Raw genomic sequence first — 20122 nt, forward strand, 5'->3', positions numbered from 1 at the left:
TAAAAGTTTTTAATGGGCCTGTGGGGCCTTTCATGATCAACAGACTGCCTAAATCTCCCAACTTCATCTCCATCCCTTCCTCTCTATCACTCTTTCCCTTTACTTATTAGGCACCAGCTATACTGGCCTCTCTTAATTTCCTTCCCAAGGGATATTAAGCCTTTTCCCTTCTCATCCTCTTTGTACTTAAATTTCTTTCTATCTGCTTAAAATACTCTTTTCTTAGCTTTTCATATGGCTTATTCATTGACATCTTTATAGTCTCAGCTCACTTGTCACCTCTTCCAAAAGGACTTCCTAATTGTCTTATCTAAAATAGACCTTCCCAGGGGGCCTGGGTAGCTCATTTGATTATGTATCTGCTTTTGGCTTAGGTCATGATCCTGGGATCAAGCCCCTCATCTGGTGCCCTGCTCCGCAGGGAGCCTGCTAGTCCCTCTCCCTCTGTCTCCCTCACCCCTCCCTGTTTGTGTGCACAGCGTGTACTCTCTGTTAAAAAATAAATAAAATAGGCCCCTCCTTTTTTATTATTTAAAAAAGGTTTTTTTGCTTCTTTCATAGCATTTGTGAGAATTTATAATAATTCGTTATTTGTAATAATTTTTATTTTTTATTATTATTTGACTCTCCTTAAATATAGGTTTCATAAGAGGAGGGGACCTGGTTAGTCTGTCTAGTTCTTGGAAGTGTTGTGTGCCTAGTTCCTGTTATATGATAGACACTTAATATTTATTTCTTGTATAACTGAATGGATGTAAACAGAAGGTATTAATTTTGGTTTCATATACATGTAAATGTAGGACACCTATTTCATTCATTTACCTATTCCCGAAATACTTAATGAATACATACTGTGTATATTGTATCGGTCTAGATGCTATATATATATATATATATATATATATGAAATCTGATTTTGAGAACTAAAGAGGATATTATTAATGTGATGAATTATTAAAAATCAAAATCTGTGGTACATACTAACAGTCTTTGGCAAGCATCTCTCTTATTTATGGATAGGAAACAAGATTCAGAAAGGACATAGCCCAAGCTTTCATAAATATTCAATAATATATTAAACCCACATTTCCTTACTTATTTCCATATTTGTCCCACATCATACTGCCTTTCCTGTGACTTGCTTCTTTACAATTTTACTTCTCTTGTATTGGGGATTCAGCATGTTTAATGCTCTGCCATTTGAAGGACCATCTGCTTTACATTTCTCTTAAAAGCAGGTGACCTGGCCTCTCTGTGTCTGTTTTGGGTGTTTGGGTTTTTTGTAATGGGACTGTAGCTGTTTCCTTACGTTACATGATTTGGGGGAAGAATGACTTAAGAGTTAAGACATTTTACAAAGTTGAAAGCACTTTAAAAAATCTGAAGAATTTGTTTCACGTAACTTTTCAAATATAGGACTGTGTGTAAAGCAAATTTTACTTAAATAAATGGGATCAGTTACAGTATTGAGAATTTATTTTGTTTTCATTCCATTGGCTTCAGCAGATATGATTGTTATTCTCTGAGATGGCACACATATCTTATGTTGTAGTTGTACAATTAGGTATAAATATGTCAGGGAGCAGAATTATTATATTGTCAGAGACTTACCTCTTCTCTGCTGACAATTTTTCTCATGACCTTTCTCTTTTAGCCTATGTTTAAACTATTGGTATTTTGAATTTTTTTAATTCACCAGGCTTATCATTTAGGTTAGGTGATTCAAAGTTGTGGTAGGTGAACTATTTTACATAGACTTTTTAAAAACAGTAGTACTGGTTTTACTTTTTTTTGTTTCATGATTTTAGCCAGATTTCTCCGAGGTCCCACAGCTAGTAAAAGCCAAGATGGAACCCCAGGTCCTCTGATTGTGTTGCTTCTGCAATACTGTACTGCTTCTCTAACCTATTCTTAATGGATTCTACATCATAGAGTTGCTAAGATAATGCGTGTAAAAAAGCTTTGTAAACTGTGAGGCATGTCTGTTTAAAGCAGAACATAATGAGGGTTTTAGGAGTAAGAAAAGCAAATACTAAAGAAGAAAACTTTTTATATGCACTATCAATTTACATGTCTTAAACATAATTTGAAATACTTTTGATGCTGGGGTAGTCCTTGTGAAATTAAATTCTAATTTTATTAATGGACCATGACCATATTTGAAAAGTATGAGACATATGATCACCATAATTTAGTGACTTTTACAAGGAGTGGGTTTATCCCAAAAGTTTTTGGTGTAATCCTGTATTCATTTATAGTTTAATAAATAGCATATGACTCCAGTTAAATAATGGTATTTATTATAACATCTGTGAGTGGGATAACAAACTTCTGTCATTCAGGATTTGACATTAGGTTTCTCAACTACTTATGAAACCTAAAGGTTCATGAGGTTTTGTCGAGATACAAACTTGAATGTTATGACCTAAGGAGCTGGTGTTGAGGAAGTCACTTTGCTAACTATGTATGACCTACATTTACACTTCATCTTCACTTCTGTGTTCATATTTGCTGCTTGTGGTTATTTACTTGGTAACTACCTGAAATAATTTATACATACACATACATATACAGAAAACACCATTATAAAGGTAATCCTAGTGAAATGATCCTACAAAAAGTGGTGCTCCTGAGTAGAAGAATGGGAAGCTTATGGAGGATGCTACATGTATCAGTAGTAACCATAAATATGGGACTATGCAAAGATCTGGAGATATATCCCTTACCTATTTTAGTGGTCTTTTGTATAATAGAGTTAAATTTTTAACATACGAGGACTGGTAGCATTTGATTATTTCACTTTGTTATCTATCATTTCATTCATGGGAAATTTTTTTTCTTAAAGATTTTATTTATTTGACAGAGAGAGATCACAAGTAGGCAGAGAGGCAAGCAGAGAGAGAAAGAGAGAGAGAGAGAGGAGAAAGCAGGCTCCCTGACCAGCAGAGAGCCCGATGCGGGACTTGATCCCAGGGCCCTGAGATCATGACCTGAGCTGAAGGCAGAGGCTTAACTCACTGAGCCACACAGGCAGCCCTCATTCATGGGAAATTTTAACATAATCTGTGAAAGCCCCATTTGTCCCAGGTGGTACAGTTGTCTGCCATATGGAAATAGATGACAAAGCAAATTAATAGAACCCTGAATAATACTTTTCTTATGTTTATAGTCATGTGGCAATATACAGATTTACAAGGCAAAATAATCTAGTTTGGAGCTTTTTTTTTTTTTTTAAATGATTTTATTTATTTATTAGAGAAAGAAGGAGAGAAAGAGCACCAGCAGGGGAGCAACAGGCAGAGGGAGAGGGAGAAGCAGGCTCTCTGCTGATCGGGAGGCAGACGCAGGGTTCAAGACCTGAGCCGAAGCAGATGCTCAACCCATTGAGCCACCCAGGCACCCCAGTAGTTTGGAGCTCATTTTTTCCTTCATTTTTCTTCACCGGAGCATATTGAAAGCAAATCTATCTTCATTTGGTATGTCGCTTTGTTATACAATAAAACTTGAGTTGGAGATGCTCTTCTATAGTGAGGAATTTTCTCTCTCCAGATACATATTTGCACAATGTGACATATATATTCCTTTCTGCCCCCCATGGAAATTTATAAATTAACTCTGTTAACCCTGATTGATATTTTATTAATCTGACACGTATCTGTTACTCATTTACTCATTCATTTAATGAGTGTCTCCTGTGTGCTAGGTACTATGCTAGACTCCAGGGAGTCAAAGATGAATTAGACTCTGGCTTTACTCCTTGGGAATTCATTCTGGTTAGAGAAATAATAAACGTGATTATGGTATTTTGTAAAGTATAATATATTTTTTAAAGATTTTATTTATTTACTTGACAGACAGAGATCACAAGTACGCAGAGAGGCAGGCAGAGAGAGAGAGGAGGAAGCAGGCTCCCTGCGGAGCAGAGAGCCCAATGTGGGGCTCAATTCCAGGACCCTGGGATCATGACCTGAGCTGAAGGCAGAGGCTTTAACCCACTGAGCCACCCAGATGCCCCAAAGTATAATATTTTTAAATTATTAAATGAGATAACATATATGAAAAAAACTTAGTTAGCTTTACAAATTTAAGATTTTTTTCCTCTACTGCGTAGTACAGTGTCTGATATATCTTAAATGCTTGTTTATCCTTGAATGAATTGATAAAGAACAAAGAACAAGGAAAGCATAATACATAGTATAAAGAAGTAGTAGTTCTGCCTGGGTGGATGATGATGGGAAAAGCTTCACTAAGGATTTAACTTTTGAGTTGGACTTTAAAATAAGCAATTTATGTTGAGAATCAGGTAAAGGGATTCCAGGGCAAGAGAAAGACTTAAGACATGAAAGTGCTTGATCTGTATCAATCATGTATGTGTAGGCTTATACAGTTTGCAAAATACTTCTATTTACACTATCTCTTTTGAGCCTTATGAAAACTTTCTGTAGTGAGTTCATACAGCCAAGCACCTGAAGCCTACAGGTCCTAGGATCTAAGAGAGAGCAACTCTAGCCATTTTCTTTGTAGTTTCTTAAATGTCATGATTGCTAGTATTAATGAATTTCTGTGATTATATTTATGAACTGTTTTTGGAGTTATAAGTAAATGGGAGAGAAAAATACATAAAATGAAAAGTGTAGTTCAATTTTTTATTTATATAAGCAGATTAGCATATATCAGTACATGAGTTTTTCTTAGAGGTTTCAGAAACATTGGAAAATGCTTCTTTTGGGGGGCAAGTGCTTTGCTATTTCATAGATTCTATGTGACTCAGGTAGTTTTTTTGGATTTTCAGTCTTCTTAAACTATTTACCTAAATAACAGACAATGGAAACTGCCATCCCCACATTCTTTCTTAAGCTTTCTGTTTCTGCTATAGTTGAACAAATTTGTTGACATTAAAAAAATTTTTTTTTTGCATGAAAATGTTTGGTTAAAATGCTTTGAGGAAGGAAAAAGAGAAAAAAAATCTCTCTGTTTATTCTTGATTTCCTGTTGTATATATATTATATGTTGTATGTAATCAAGATAGTGTGGTATTGGTGAAAAAATAAATCCATCAGTGGAACAGAATAGAAAGTTCAAAAATTGATGTACACAAACATAACTGATTATTTGACAGAGGAACAAAAGCAGTTGAATGGAGAAAAGAGTTTTTTAAAAAGGTGCTAGAACAACTGGATATCCATATGCCATATATATATATATGTCTATCTATATAGACACTGACCTTTCATATTTCCCCAGAATAACTCAACAGATCCTAGACCTAAATGTAAAATAGAGAACTCTATAATGTTGGAGAAAATGTAGGTGATGTTGGGTTTGGCAGTGAGTTTTTAGATGCAACACCAAAAACACCCGTCTATAAGAAAAAAAACTGGTAAGATGGATCTGATTGAAATTGAACACCTCTGCTTTGCCCTGCCAAAGATAGTCAAGAAAATGAAAAAACAAGCCACAGACTCAAAGAAAATATTTGCAAAGCACATATCTGATGTACTGTTGCCTAAAATATACAAAGGACTCTTAAAACTCTACAATTAAAAAGTAGGCAAAAGATTGACAGCTCATCAGAGAAAATAAGCAGATGGCAGATAAGCATATGAAAAAATGTTCAACATCATGTCATTAAGAAATTACAAATTAAAACCACTAGATACCATTAGATACCTATTAGAATGACTAAAATCCAAAACAGCACCAAATTTTGGCAAGAATGTGGAGCAGTAGGTACTCTCACTCATTGCTGGTGGGAATACAAAATGGTATAGCCACTTTGGAAGCCAGGTTGGCAGCTTCCTTAAAACACAAAATATAGTCTTACCATAGGATCCAGCAGTCACTCTCCTAGGTATTTATCTAAATGAATTAAAAACTTGTGTCCAGACAAAAACCTGCACACAAATGTTTATAGAACCTTTACTCATAATTGCCAGAACCTAGAAGCAACCAAGATGCCCTTCAGTAAATGAACAGATAAAGTACAGCACATCCATACAATGGAATCTTATTCAGTGGTATAGGTAGTAAGCTAGCAAGCCCCCAAAGACATGGAGGAGGAGCCTTAAATACTCGAAAGAAGCCAGTCTGAAAAGCTTGCATACTGTATAATTCCAGCTACATGATAAAAGGCAAAACCATAGACAGTAGAAAGATTAGCTGTTGCCAGGGGTTCAGAGTGGGAAGAGGAGGAAGAAGAGTAAGTAGGTGGAACACACGGGAGATTCAGGGCAGTGACACTATTCTGTATGACACTATAATGGTGGACACATGACATTATGCATTTGTTAAAACCTGTAGAACTGTATAACAGAGAGTGAACCCTAATGTAAACTATGGATTTTACTTAGTAATTATCAATATTGGTTCATCAGTTACAATAAATGTACCACACACTAAAAGATGTTAATAATAGATGGGGGAAATGGGTATATGGGAACTCTATACTTTCTGCTGACTATTTCCATAAACCTAAAACTCTTCTAAAAAATAAGCCTCCTAAGTTTTAAAAAATGGAAAAAGTGACTTTCCAAGAACTCACTGCTAAAATCTAGCTTTACTATTTTTCCTTCCTAAATTAGAATTTTGAGTCTGTCAGATGCTTTACTTTTGTCCTTAGGTACCTTCAGACAATTACAAAACAAAATTTCTATGCCAAATAAACCATAAAAAAAGCAAGTAAAGATATTCTTGATCTACCCAGACTAGAAGGAAGTAAGCCACCTTATTAATTGAATAGGGATTACAAATAATTTATACTTTCATCTTTGTTTTTGTGTATTTCCCAGATGTTATCTGTGAAATAACTATCTGTTAGCACTAAGACAGTTTTTTGTAACCTATTGCAGCTTAATTGCCATTTAAAAAAAAATTTTTTTTAAGATTTTTTTTTGACAGGGAGACACAGCAAGAGAGGGCACACAAGCAGTGGGAGTGAGAGAGGGAGAAACAGGCTCCTTGCAGAGCAGGAAGCCTGACGTAGGGCTCTATCCCAGGACCCTGGGATCATGACCTGAGCCGAAGGCAGAGGCTTTAACCCTCTGAGCCACCCAGGCGCCCCGATGTTATCTCATGATTTTGCCAAATTTCTTATATTTTGTTGGTTTAAATTGCTCTAAAATATGTGCTTGAAATCCCATTTTTATTCGTGAAATTTGTGCCATTTGCAGTATGTGTTTGAGGGAAATGAATTATTATTAAAAAGAGAATTATTTTAACATGGCTTTAGTGATTCCTCTGTACAATAATTGGTGATGAAATTTGGCTCATTGTTTTCAGCTAGTTTAAATTGGTCTTGAGAGAAACAGAAACTTGTTGCTTAATTACAGACTCCAGATAACTTTATGGAATGCCTCCGAGCTGTTATGAAGTACTAGTTTAAGAAGGATAATTCCACTTAATTGTATACGTTAAGCCCCAAAGGAAAGCAATTTTAAATTCGACTTTTACTAGATTATACCATCTCTTCATCTCTCTCTCTCTTTTTTTTTTTTTTTTTTAAGATTTATTTATTTGACAGAGAGCCACATAGCAAGAGAGGGAACACAAGAGGGGGAGTGGGAGAGGGTGAAGCAGGCCTCCCACTGAGCAGAGAGCCTGATGTGGGGCTGGATCCCAGAACCAATCCCAGAACCGATCCCAGGACCCTGGGATCATGACCCGAGCTGAAGGCAGACGCTTAATGACTGAGCCACCCAGGTGCCCCATATTATGCCATCTTATGGAGCCACTCTGTTGTTGAGTGGTAGCCACACTATGGTGTTTATTCAGTGGAGGGCTTAGCTAAATGAGTAAGGATAGTTGTTCCTTAGTGGCCATTTCAACCTCATTTCTTCCAACCAAAATCTAATAGTTAGGCTGATTTATTAGCGATTGCAGTGAACTTTAGCCCTGTTCTATGGGCAAGAACAGATAGAAAAGAAATGCCATTGTATTTTCAAATCTTACAGAAATCGGGTAATTAAAATAACTGTATCTGGTAGATTTTCTGATATGTGTGAAGTGCTTAGCTTTCTATTTTTTCATTGCTGTCTGCTGTCTAGGCAGATTCACTTGCGATTAGTAAGATAGAAATGTATTTTCCACGCAGTAGTTTCTGTTTTTTTTTTTTTAAACATTCATTCACCATTGATTAACACCATTGTACCTTTATATTCAGTCTCACTGGGAATTCGGTTTGTGTTACTATCCTATGATTTCACTCATATGTGGAAATTAGGAAACAAAACAGAAGATCGTAGGAGAAGGGAGGGAAAAATAAAATAAAACAAAATCAGAAAGGGAGACAAACCACAAGAGTCTCTTAACTCTAGGAAACGAAAAGGGTTGCTGGAGGGGCAGTGGGTAGGGGGAAGAGAGAACTGGGGGATGGGCATTTAGAGGGCACTGGACGTAGTGAGCACTGGGTGTTATGTGCAACTGCTGAATCACTAAACTCTGCCTCTGAAACTAATAATACACGGTATGTTTAAATCAAATTAAATTTTAAAAAGAACAAGAATCTAGGGGCACCTGGGTGGCTCAGTGGGTTAAAGCCTCTGCTTTTGGCTCAGGTCGTGATCCCAGGGTCCTGGGATCGAGCCCCACATCAGGCGTTCTGCTCAGCGGGGAGCCTGCTTCCCCCTCTCTCTCTGCCTGCCTCTCTGCCTACTTGTGATCTCTCTCTGTCAAATAAATAAATTAAATCTTAAAAAAAAAAAAACTTTAAATTTTACATTTTACATTCCTGCTAATAATGTGCGAGTCATCTAGTTTCTTCATATCCTCACCTGCGTTTGATGTTGCCACTTACAATTATTTGAGTCATTCTGATAGCTGTATAGACATCTCTCATTGGACTTCAGTTTCTGTCTCCCTAATGGCTAATGAACTTGAACATCTTTCCATGTGCTTATTTGTGGTCTGTCCTCTGGTGAAATGTCTCTTCATGTCTTTTGCCTGTTTTCTAATGGAATTGATTTTTTTTTTTTTACTGTGGAGTTTTGAGAATTCTTTATATTTTCTAAATATTAATCTTCCATCAGATGTGTGGTTTGCACTTATTTTTTTCTCAGCCTGTAATTTGTCTTTTCATCTTCTTAACAGGGTCTTTTCCAAAGCAGAAACTTTTAATTGTGTTGAAGTCCAAAGACTTTCTCTTTTTTTTTTTTGTCCCATTAATGTTTCATGATTTTATTTTACATTTAAATCTATGATCCTTTTGGAGTTAATGTTTGTATAAGATGTGAGATTTCAGTTAAGGTTCATTTTTTTTGCCTATGGTTGTCTAATGGCCCTGACCTGATTTGTTGAATGGCTCTCTCTCTGACATTGAATTGCTTTTGCATTTCGGTCAAAAATCAGTTTGAGGGACGCCTGGGTGACTCAATGGGTTAAAGCCTCTGCCTTCAGCTCAGATCATGATCCCAGGGTCCTGGGATCAAGTTCCACATCGGCCTCTCTGCTCAGCAGGGAACCTGCTTCCTCCTCTTTCTCTGCCTGCCTCTCTGCCTACTTGTGATCTCTGTCTGTCAAATAAATAAAATCTTTTTTTTTTTTAAATCAGTTTGAATTGTTTAGTGGATACAGTTTTCTGTTAGGGCGATACAAATGTTTTAGACCTAGATAGAGGTGGTGGTTGCCCAACAATATGAATGTACTCTAAATGCCCATTTTATTTTATTTTATTTTTTAAAGATTTTATTTATTTATCAGAGAGAGAGAGGGAGAGAGAGCGAGCACAGGCAGACAGAATGGCAGGCAGAGGCAGAGGGAGAAGCAGGCGCCCCTCCGAGCAAGGAGCCTGATGTGGGACTCGATCCCAGGATGCTGGGATCATGACCTGAGCCGAAGGCAGCTGCTTAACCAACTGAGCCACCCAGGTGTCCCTAAATGCCCATTTTATAATGGTTGGATTTTGTTACATGATTTCACTTAACTTTTAAAAAATCAGCTTAGATATTTACCTCAAGTGTTTATTATGAGATACACATGAGAAAAATTCAATTGGACATATCTGTGTGGGACAATTTCTGGACACTTTTCTATTCTGTTGATCTCTGTGTCTGTCCCTCTGTCCTTTTTTTTTTTTTTCCCTCCCCACACAGTCTTGATTACTGTAGCTATGTAATCAGTATTGGAATTGAGTAAACTGATTCCTCTCATTTATTCTTTTTTCAAACTTTGTTTTAGCTGTTCTAATTCTTTTGGCTTTCTTATAAATTTTACACTGATCTTGTCTATATCTAGCAAGTGCATTAAATTTATAAGTCAGTTTGGGGAGAATTGACATCTTAACTATGTTGAGTTTTCCAATCCATGAATGTGGCGTGTGTTTCCATGTATTTAGGTCTTCTTTGATTTCTTCATCAGTGTTGTGTAGTGTCCTGTACGAGTTCTAGACATGTTTTGTTAGAATTACACCTGTGCTTTTCTTTTTTGAACAGTTAGAAATGGCATTGTCTTTTTAAGCTTGGTGTTCACATGTTTTTTGCTAGTACACAGAAATACAAATGATTTTTGCATGTTTATATAATGCAACCTTGCTGAACTCACTCACTCTAGGAGTTTTTTGTAGATTATTTGGAATTTTCTATGTAGACAGTCTTGTCATCTGCAAATATAGTTTATTTCTTCCTTTCCAATCTGCATGGCTTCTCTTTCCATTCCTTGCTTTATTGCATGGCTAGAACTTTCCAGCTCTGTGTTGAATAAGAGTGGTGAGAATGGGGTTCCTTGCCCTGTGCCAGGTCTTACAGAGAAGTGTTCAGTCGTTCACTGTTAAGTACAATGCCTATCAAGCTGAGGAAGTATCCCTCTGTTCTTACTTTTCTGAGACTTTTTCTCATGAATGGCTGTTACGTTTTGTCAAATGCTTTTTAGCCTGTTCATATATGGTGGGTTACATTGATTGATTTTTGAATAATTTTTTAAAGTTTTTATTTAAATTCCAGTTAGTTAATATACTATGTAGTATTAGTTTCAGATGTACAATATAGTGACTGAATACTTCATACAACACCTCGTGCTCATCACACAAGTGCTGTCCTTAATCCCCATCACCTATTTCACCCATCCCCCCACCCACCTCCCTTCTGGTAACCATCAGTTTGTTCTCTGTAGTTAAGAATCTCTTCCTTCGTTTGCCCCTCTCTCACTCATTTTTCTCCTTACTTCTTTTATTTCTTAAATTACACATTTAAGTGAAATTATAAATTTTTGTCTTTCTCTGACTGATTTATTTCACTTAACATGGTATTCTCCATCTAGCTCCATCCATGTCATTGCAAACAGCAAGATTGCATTCTTCTTTATGGCTGAGTTATTACATACATAAATATATATACACACACACCCAAGACTGGATACCCTTCTCATCATTTACAGATAAACTGAGACTGAGAAAAGTAACTTGATCATCAGTCACACAGTTAATAGCAGAAGTGGGATTCAAATTCAGACAGTCCGACTTCAGAAATTTGCCTCTTGTTACCTCAATAAATAATAGCTCTCTTCCCCTGTTTCTCCACAATCAGTTTAAGTTTCCCCTGCTACTACTAGATAATGAGTTACCTTTACTTTAATAAAAATCTACACTCTAAAGGTTCATTCCATCTCTCTATTCTTCCCCTGTCCTCTCATCTAGCAACCTCTGAGTCACTGGAGGATCTCCCCATTCTAAATTGTATCATTCTAGGAAATAATTTAAATAACTACAGAGGAGGGCACACTATCCATATTCTGGACTCAACAGTTCTTTGACCCTTCAGTCCAAAGAATGAACATATGAATGCTCTTATAATTTCTTTGGTCTTTCTCAGATTTGGTAACTTCTCTCCTTGTTCACAGTAATCATTCAATTTTTGTCTTTTTTTTTTTTTTTAAAGATTTTATTTATTTGTTTAACAGAGAGATCAGGCAAAGAGAGAGAGGGAAGCAGGCTTTCTTCTCAGCAGGGATGCTGAGGCAGATGCGGGGCTCCATCCCAGGACCCTGAGATCATGACCTGAGCCAAAAGCAGTGGCTTAATCCATTGAGCCACCCAGGCACCCCATCTTTTTTTTTTTTTTTTAAGGATTTTTTTCATTTATTTGAGAGAGGGAGGGAGAGAGCACACAAATGGAGGAAGGAGCCAGAGAGAGGGGGAGAAAATATGTATATATATATATGGCAGTGTATGTATTACATTCCAGATATAAGAGAGATCATATGGTATTTATCTTTGTCTGTCTTGATTTATTTCACTTAGCATAATGCTGTCATGGTCCATCCATGTTGTTGCAAAGGGCAGTATTTCATTCTTTTTTTACCACTGAATAATATTTCATTATATATATCACAATTTCTTTATCCAGTCACCTGTTGATGAACTTAGGTTGTTTCCATATCTTGGCTTTTGTAAAGAATGCTGCAGTGAACATGGGGAATATATGGGAATGCATATATTTTTTTGAGGTAGGATTTTTGCTTTCTATTTTTTGCTTTTTTTTTCACTTCCCAGAAGTGGAATTGCTGGATCATGTGTTCTATTTTTAGTTTTTTGAGGAAATTCTATACAGTTTTCCATAGTGACTCCACCAGTTTATATTCCACCAGCAGTGCAGAGGTTTCCGTTTTTCCACTTCCTTCCAACATTTGTTATTTCTAATCATTTTGATAATGGCCATTTTAACAGGTATGAGGTGATATCTTACAATACTTTGATTTGCATTTCCCTGATGCTTTATGAGGTAGAGCCTCTTTTCATCTATCTTTTGGCGAGTGGTATGTCTTTTTTGGAAAAATATTCAGGTCTTATGCCATTTTTTATTCAGATTGGGTTTTTGTTTTGTTTTGTTTTGCTACTGAGTGGTAGGAGTTCTTATGTACGTTAGGTATTAGCCTCTTATCAGATATATGATTTATCAGATATATGATTTGCATATATTTTCTCCCATATATTTATCAGATACATGATACATGATTTGCATTTATTTTCTCCCATTCAGTAAGTTGCCTTTTCATTTTGTTGTTTCCTTTGCTCTGCAGAAATTTTTTCGTTTGGAAAAAAAAAAAGAATTTTTTAGTTTGATGTAGTTCCACTTGTTAATTTTTGCTTTTGTTGTTTTTGGTGTCATATAAAAAAAATCATCACCAAGATCTATCAAGGAGCTTATTGCCTACATTTTCCTTTAAAAGTTTTATGGTTTCGGGTCTTATGTTCAAGTCTCCAATCCATTTTGAGTTAATTTTGTGTATGGTGTAAGATAGAGTTCCAGTTTCATTTGCATGTGGCTGTCCAGTTTCCCCAACACCATTTATTAAAGAAACTGTCCTTTCCCCATTGTATATTCTTGGGTCTTTTGTCATAAATTAACTGACTGTATATGTTTGGGTTTATTTCTGGGCTTTCTATTCTGTTCTATTGATCCATATCTGTTTTTATGCTAGTACCATACTATTTCAATTACTATAGCTTTGTAATATGTAGTTTGAAATCAGTGAGCATGATTCCTCCAGCTTAGTTTTTCTTTCTCTAGATTTTTGTGGCTATTCAGGGTCTTTTATGATTCATTACAAATCTTAGAATTGTTTGTTTCATTTCTGTAAAAAATGCTGTTGGAATTGTGAAAGAAATTGCATTGAATTTATCTATTGCTCTTGGTGGTATGGACATTTAAACAATATTCTTCCAGTCGATGAGCATGGAATGTCTTCCATTTATTTATGTCTTCTTCAGTGTCTTTTTAATTAATGTCATTTCCAGTATGTAGCTCTTTCACCTCCTTGGCTAAATGCATTCCTAAGTATTTGGTTCTTTTTGATGCAGTTGTAAATGGGATTTTCTTACTTTCTCTTTCTGATAGTTCATTATTAGTGTATAGAAACAATAAATTTTTGAGTCATGGGTTTGTGTTCTGCAACTTTACTGAATTCATTATTCTAACAGTTTTTTGATCGAGTCTTTAGGGTTTTCTAAATATATAAATACATGGCTATATAGAATATGTCACCTGCACATAGTGACAGTTGCCTTGTTCATTCCAGTTTGGAGGCTTTTCATTTCTTTTTCTTGCCTGATTGCTCTGGTTAGGATTTCTAAAACTGAATAAACTTGAATAAAAGTGGCAAGGAGCGCTTGGGTGGCTCAGTCATTAAGCATCTGCCTTTAGCTCAGGTCATGATCCCAGGGTCCTGGGAAGCCTGCTTTTCCCTCTCCTACTCCCCCTGCTTGTGTTCCCTCTCTCACTGCATCTCTGTCAAATAAATAAATAAAATCTTTAAAAAGAGTAGGCATCCTTGTTTCTGATCTTAGCTTTCAGCTTTTCATCATAGATGTTGTTGTGTGCTTCTCATGGATGGCCCTTATGTTGAGGGTATGTTTCCCCTGTACCTGCTTTTTTGAGAGTTTTTATCATAAATGGATGTTGAATTTTTTCAGATGCTTTTTCTGCATCTGTTAAGATGATCATGATTTTTATCTTTCATTTTGTTGGTGTGATGTATCCCAGTGACTGATTATAGATGTTGCACCATCTTTGCATCTCTGGAATAAATCCCACTTAATCACGGTGTATGATCCTTTTTTACTGTATTAAATTTGGTTTGCTGACATTTTGTTGAGGATTTTTACGTCTGTGTTTATCAGGAATATTGGCCTATTCAGTAGTCCCCTCTTATCTGTGGTTTTGCTTTTCATGGTTTCAGTTACCTGTGGTCATCTGTGGTCCAGAGGCAGGTGACCTTACTCCTGACAGTGTGTCAGAAGGTCAGTAGTAGCCTAATGCTACTGTTCGTTCCCCTCACTTCATCTCATCATATAGGCATTTATCACCTCATATTATCACAAAAAGAAGTGTGAGTACAGTACAGTAAGGAATTTTGAGAATGAAAGATCACATTCACATCACTTTTACTACAGTATGTTGTTAACAATTACTCTATTTTACTCTTAGTTCTTGTTGTAATCCCTTACTGTTCATAATTTATAAATTAAACTTTATCATAGGTATATATGTATAGGAAAAAACATAGTCTACATAGGATTCAGTACTGTCCACGGTTTCAGGCATTCTCTGGGGTCTTGAAATGTATCCCTCATGGATAAGGGGAGACTAGTAGGGAATCTGCTTCTCTCTCTCCCTCTGCCCCTCCCTTGCTTTTGCACACTCTCTCTGACTGTCTCTGTCTCAAATAAATAAATAAAATCTTTTTAAAAAACCAAGCAAATTGGTTTGGGGCTGCCTGGATGGCTCAATTGGTTAAGCGGGGTCATGATCCCAGGATCCTGAGATTGAGTCCCATGTCAAGCTCCCTGCTCAGTGGAGAGTCTTCTTCAACCTCTCCCTCTACCTGCCACTCCCCCTGCTGTGTGCGCACTCTCTCTCTCCCCCCATCTCAAATAAATAAATAAAATAAAATAAACTGGTTTGCTGAGATTGGCAATGTAATTACTTACTTTCATATTGTACTTCCTGCATCCTAAAATGACTTACTTTTTTTGCCCTTCGATACACTAAAAGGCTTTAATGAGGACAGTCAACCAAACCATTGTTTTGAACAAGGAGATATTAACCCAATTCTAGTTAACCACTCCCTTTTTTGTGAGTTTATGACCACCTTACCAAGACACCTGTAGGCATATGTAGTGTCTGTCTCCATAGTAAGGTCTGCAGAAGTTAGTACCTTGTCTTTGTAGCCCCTGTCTGATGCAGCTTTCTTCCAGGGCACTTCTATACACATTTGTTAACAAAACAAATGCATACTTATCAATAGAATTCATCAGAACAGTGGGTTTATTTGGAAATTTATATCAACTTTATGCTTAGTTTTGGAATTAGTCCATAGTTACTGAGAAATTACTGTAATAATAGCAAAAAATACTTACTGTTTACCATGTACCAGGTTCTCTTCTAATCACTATACATAAACTTCTCTAATTCTCTTAATAGGTAGGGGGGTTTTATTTCTTGTTTTTTGTTTTTGTTTTTGCTCTTTTGCGTGTTTATCATTCCCATTTTACAGGTGAGAAAATTTAGCCATAGAGTAATTTATCTAATGTCAGATAGCTATTAAGTGGTAGAAACAGCATTCAGAAGCCACATAGTCTGGCCCTTAATTCCTCCACTATCTTTGTAATTTTTGAAATTATTATTTTTTTTTAAGAGTGGGGAGAGGAGTGGGGAGGGGCAGGGGAAGAAGGAGAGAAAGAATCTTAAGGAGGCTCCGTGTCCCACACAGAGCCCAAGTTGGGCCCTGGCTCACGACCCTGAGATCATGACCTGAGCCAAAACCAAGAGTCAGACACTTAACTGACTGAGCCTCCCAGGTGCCCCATGTTATTTTTGAAATTCTTAACAAAAATATTATTTTTGAAAGTTCATCTTTGTCCCCTAATTCCTGCAGTAACTTAGATTTCCTGGTCCACTACTTTATTATGATACCTCCAGTTACTAGTTGATACAGTGAACTTAAAAATTCTTTTGGAGGGGCACCTAGGTGGCTCAGTGGGTTAAGACTCTGCCTTCAGCTCAGGTCATGATCTCAGGGTCCTGGGATCAAGTCCTGCATCGGGCTCTCTGCTCAGCAGGGAGCCTGCTTCCCCCTTTCTCTTTCTGCCTGCCTATCTGCCTACTTGTGATCTCTCTCTGTCAAATAAATAAAATCTTCTAAAAAAATTCTTTTAGAAAGAAGTAGGTAGGAAGAAATATGCACGTAATAAGTTGAGAACCTGCCATGTGTCTTGCACTCTGCCAGATGGACACAGATGTCTAGGAGTTAGTTCTCCTGCTGTCCCCTGTAGGGCAGCACCTTTACCAATTTTGATGTCTATGAATTCCTCCCTGAAATACTAGACTTCTCTCTTTTCCTTGTGTAATGCATAAAGACAAATGTTTGACAGATCAAAGGTGCATTTAGTGTCTTTATTCACATTCTTGAATTGTACAATTGGTAGGCTAAAATCTGGTTTCATTTCCAAAACAAGAAAAATGTTTTCCGAAAATGGAAGGAACTTTAAGGTGGAAATAATTACTACTTATAGGCGTCAGAACTGTATTTCCTTATCCTGTCTCAACAAGTTGGTTGTAATTGAAGAGATGGTGGTGACAAGTTTGAGCTATCTAGATTAAAGAAGTTTCGTTTCTTTATGCTGTCATTAAAACTGTTCTGTCTTTAATCATCGAGTATATCTGTGGAAGAAATAGATTTAAGCTAACAAATACAAGTAAGATGAAAATTATATATGTGGATCAGTTACATTTATTTTAGAGCCCAAAATATTCTCTAGATGCTTTCAAAAGTCTTGGGTATTCTGTTTATATAAGTGGCTGAGAAGTTAATCACTAAAATGTAGAAAAAATATAAGTTTTAAATGTACCTTAATAATTTCAGAATTTTAATTTCCATTTTATTTGCAGCTCAGATCGTCTGATAGAAGAGACAATAAGGTAGGAAAACATTTTTGTTTTACTTTAGTGTGTTTTTTGTTTGCTTGCAACATAAATGAACAGATTAGGTTAATCCTGTAACTAGCGTTAAAGTTAATTTATCATTCTTAAAGATAGGAATTACACTAGATTGTGATGTATTTTTACTGCATCCTTCTCTTATCAAGAGACATTTGAAGCCCAAAATATTCATTTTTAGAATTAGGCTGATTTACTTAGGTTAATTCTTCTGATTAATTCATACTCAGTACTTTCAGCTTCAGTTTTTTCATTCTCACTTTTTTATGGAAAACCATTTTAGACATGTGATTTGGTAAATATCTTATTTATACCATTTATGTCGATTTGGTTTCTATCACAGCAGCTGCAGAAAATCTTCTGCAGTCATATTTAGTATTATCTGTCATAATACTGAAGTAGTTTATTACTTAAGGTAAGGGACATTTATTAGTTGGTTTGAACTGCTTAATTCTGTAGGATTGGTGAATTACTAGATACTGTCTTATGACGGTAAAAAAGTAAATGAACTAGATGTGATCTCTGCAGTTGAGAATTCAGCAATGTCTGAAGCATTTTTCAGGAAAGATACAACGATCTACATGGAAACATCAGCAAACATGTGTACCCTTACTTGAGGCTGTGGTATTGTGCTCAATTGCTTTACCTGCTTTATTTTATTTAATTTCTTCAATAACCCATGAAATAAACACTGTGTTCAAAACAAAAAAGAAATTAAGGTAAGTAATTTGCCTGTGGTCACATGATTGATACATTGTGTTGAGAATTCAGATCCTCAAATCTGAATCTCTTTAATTCTAGAACCAGAGCTCTATCTAAATGACTACCCTGTTTACCATCTTGTAGAAAGAGTACAAACTTTGGAGTGTGCTTTGGTCTGTGCTACTTATCAGATCTCTGTTCTTGGATAAGTTACTCAGGGCCTTCATTTTGTTAGTGTTTAAATACAGGGATTGATGATAATACCTACCCTAAAAGATTATTGTGAAGATTAAATATAATGTGAGGTAAAATGCCTAATACAATGCCTGGCTGATAGTGGGTAATCTGTAAGTAGTAGCCGTATTATTAATGCAGACTTTTTTTAAACCTTTTATTTTGATATTTCAGATTTCAGAATAATTCCAGTAGTACAAAGAATTCCCATTTACCTTTTACTTAGATTCCCCACCTTAACATTTTGCCACATTGGCTTTTTCATTTTTTTCCCTAAACTATTTAAAAATAAATTGCAGACTTGATGCCTCTCTGCCACTTAATATTTCATCATTCATATTTTAAATATGTATTTATATTGATAGGGACTCATAGATTCTTATTTTATTCAGTAGGTTATAATGTTTCTATCATTATTTAATAAAGTATAATCTCTTAAAACAATATGCAGTTATCATATCTGGAGATTTGGTTTAAATTACATGCACTGGGTTGTCCATCTGAACAGTTTTTGCACCGTTGCCTAATTGTCAACTGAAATATTTTCCTTGTGACTCCTTCCCTTTCATCAGCACATAAAGTGAAATCACATTTGCCAAGAATTTTTCACTTAAAGTTTCCCTATTATCCTTTTCCTTTTTTTCTTCCTTTTATTTCTTGCTCTTTCTTTCTGATCTTCTTTAGGCCAGGCTTCCTTAATTAAGCTTTTCAACTCAAAGCTGACCTATTTAAGGACTAGTAATTATGAGTATAAAAATTTGGGATACTTCCTACCATAGGAACATTTGAGAACCATAGAATCCCTGCTACTACTATTTTGCCAGTTAAGAAACTAAAAAAAAAAGTAATTAGCAGTTTTTAAAAATTTTATTCTTTTCCTTTATTTAGATCTGGTAGGTACCATAGGTAAAATTTTATTGACTCTTAAGGTAGTTATGATTAATTTTTTTTTTAAGATTTTATTTATTTATTTGACAGAGAGATCACAAATAGGCAGAGTGGCAGGCAGAGGGGGAGGAGGAAGCAGGCTCCCTGCTGAGCAGAGGGGTTGAGGGGGTGAGTCGATCCCAAGACCCTGGGATCATGACCTGAGCCAAAGGCAGAGGCTTAACCCACTGAGCCACACAGGCGCCCCAGTTATGATTACTTATAAACAATCTAAAATTTAAGTGTCAGATAATAATTATTTTTGCATATTCTATATATAACAATTTACTTTTTTCTTTTGGAGATTTTAAGAATTTTTAAGAATATGTGCACAACTGGGGGCACCTGGGTGGCTCAGTGGGTTAAAGCCTCTGCCTTTGCCTCAGGTCGTCATGATCCCAGGGTCCTGGGATCAGAGCCCCACATCAGCTCTCTGCTCAGCAGGGAGCCTGCTTCCTCCTCTCTCTATGCCTGCCTCTCTGCCTACTTGTGATCTCTGTCTGTCAAATAAATAAATAAAATCTTAAAAAAAAAAAAGAATATGTGCACAACTGAACTAATATTTTTAGTATTTATTCTTAAGCTTTAAGTGTATAACTAGTCTTGTCTTTTGTTGAGAAAATAAGTGTATGAGCTTAGTTTACAGAGCAGGTAAGGAAGTTCCAGTAAGCACATCAATGATTTATCATTTTAAAAGCATTATATATTATTTGGAGTTTATGTTTTGCTTCCGAGTATTTGACCCTTGAAATAACAACCTAGATTTCACTCAGCTTGACTCCAAATGATGTAATGAGATGGGAAAATATGTCTAGATATACTCTGTGTGGTACTGG

The 20122-nt window shown here is 36.0% G+C and overlaps 1 protein-coding gene across 4 annotated transcripts in view; it reads left to right on the forward strand.

Moving 5' to 3' along the window:
* The window catches only part of GOSR1 (golgi SNAP receptor complex member 1), a 51647-nt gene that overhangs the window by 22459 nt on the left and 9066 nt on the right, over positions 1-20122 (forward strand). For all 4 annotated transcript variants that reach the window (XM_045069996.1, XM_004746913.3, XM_004746914.3 and 1 more), the window contains exon 7: positions 17376-17405. In XM_045069996.1, coding sequence (XP_044925931.1) covers positions 17376-17405 — 30 coding nt within the window. The remainder of the gene's footprint in view (positions 1-17375; positions 17406-20122) is intronic.

Source organism: Mustela putorius, unplaced genomic scaffold (genome assembly GCF_011764305.1).
Source record: "Mustela putorius furo isolate JIRA1106 unplaced genomic scaffold, ASM1176430v1.1 tig00003962_pilon_pilon_pilon, whole genome shotgun sequence".
Classification (NCBI taxonomy): Eukaryota; Metazoa; Chordata; class Mammalia; order Carnivora; family Mustelidae; genus Mustela; species Mustela putorius.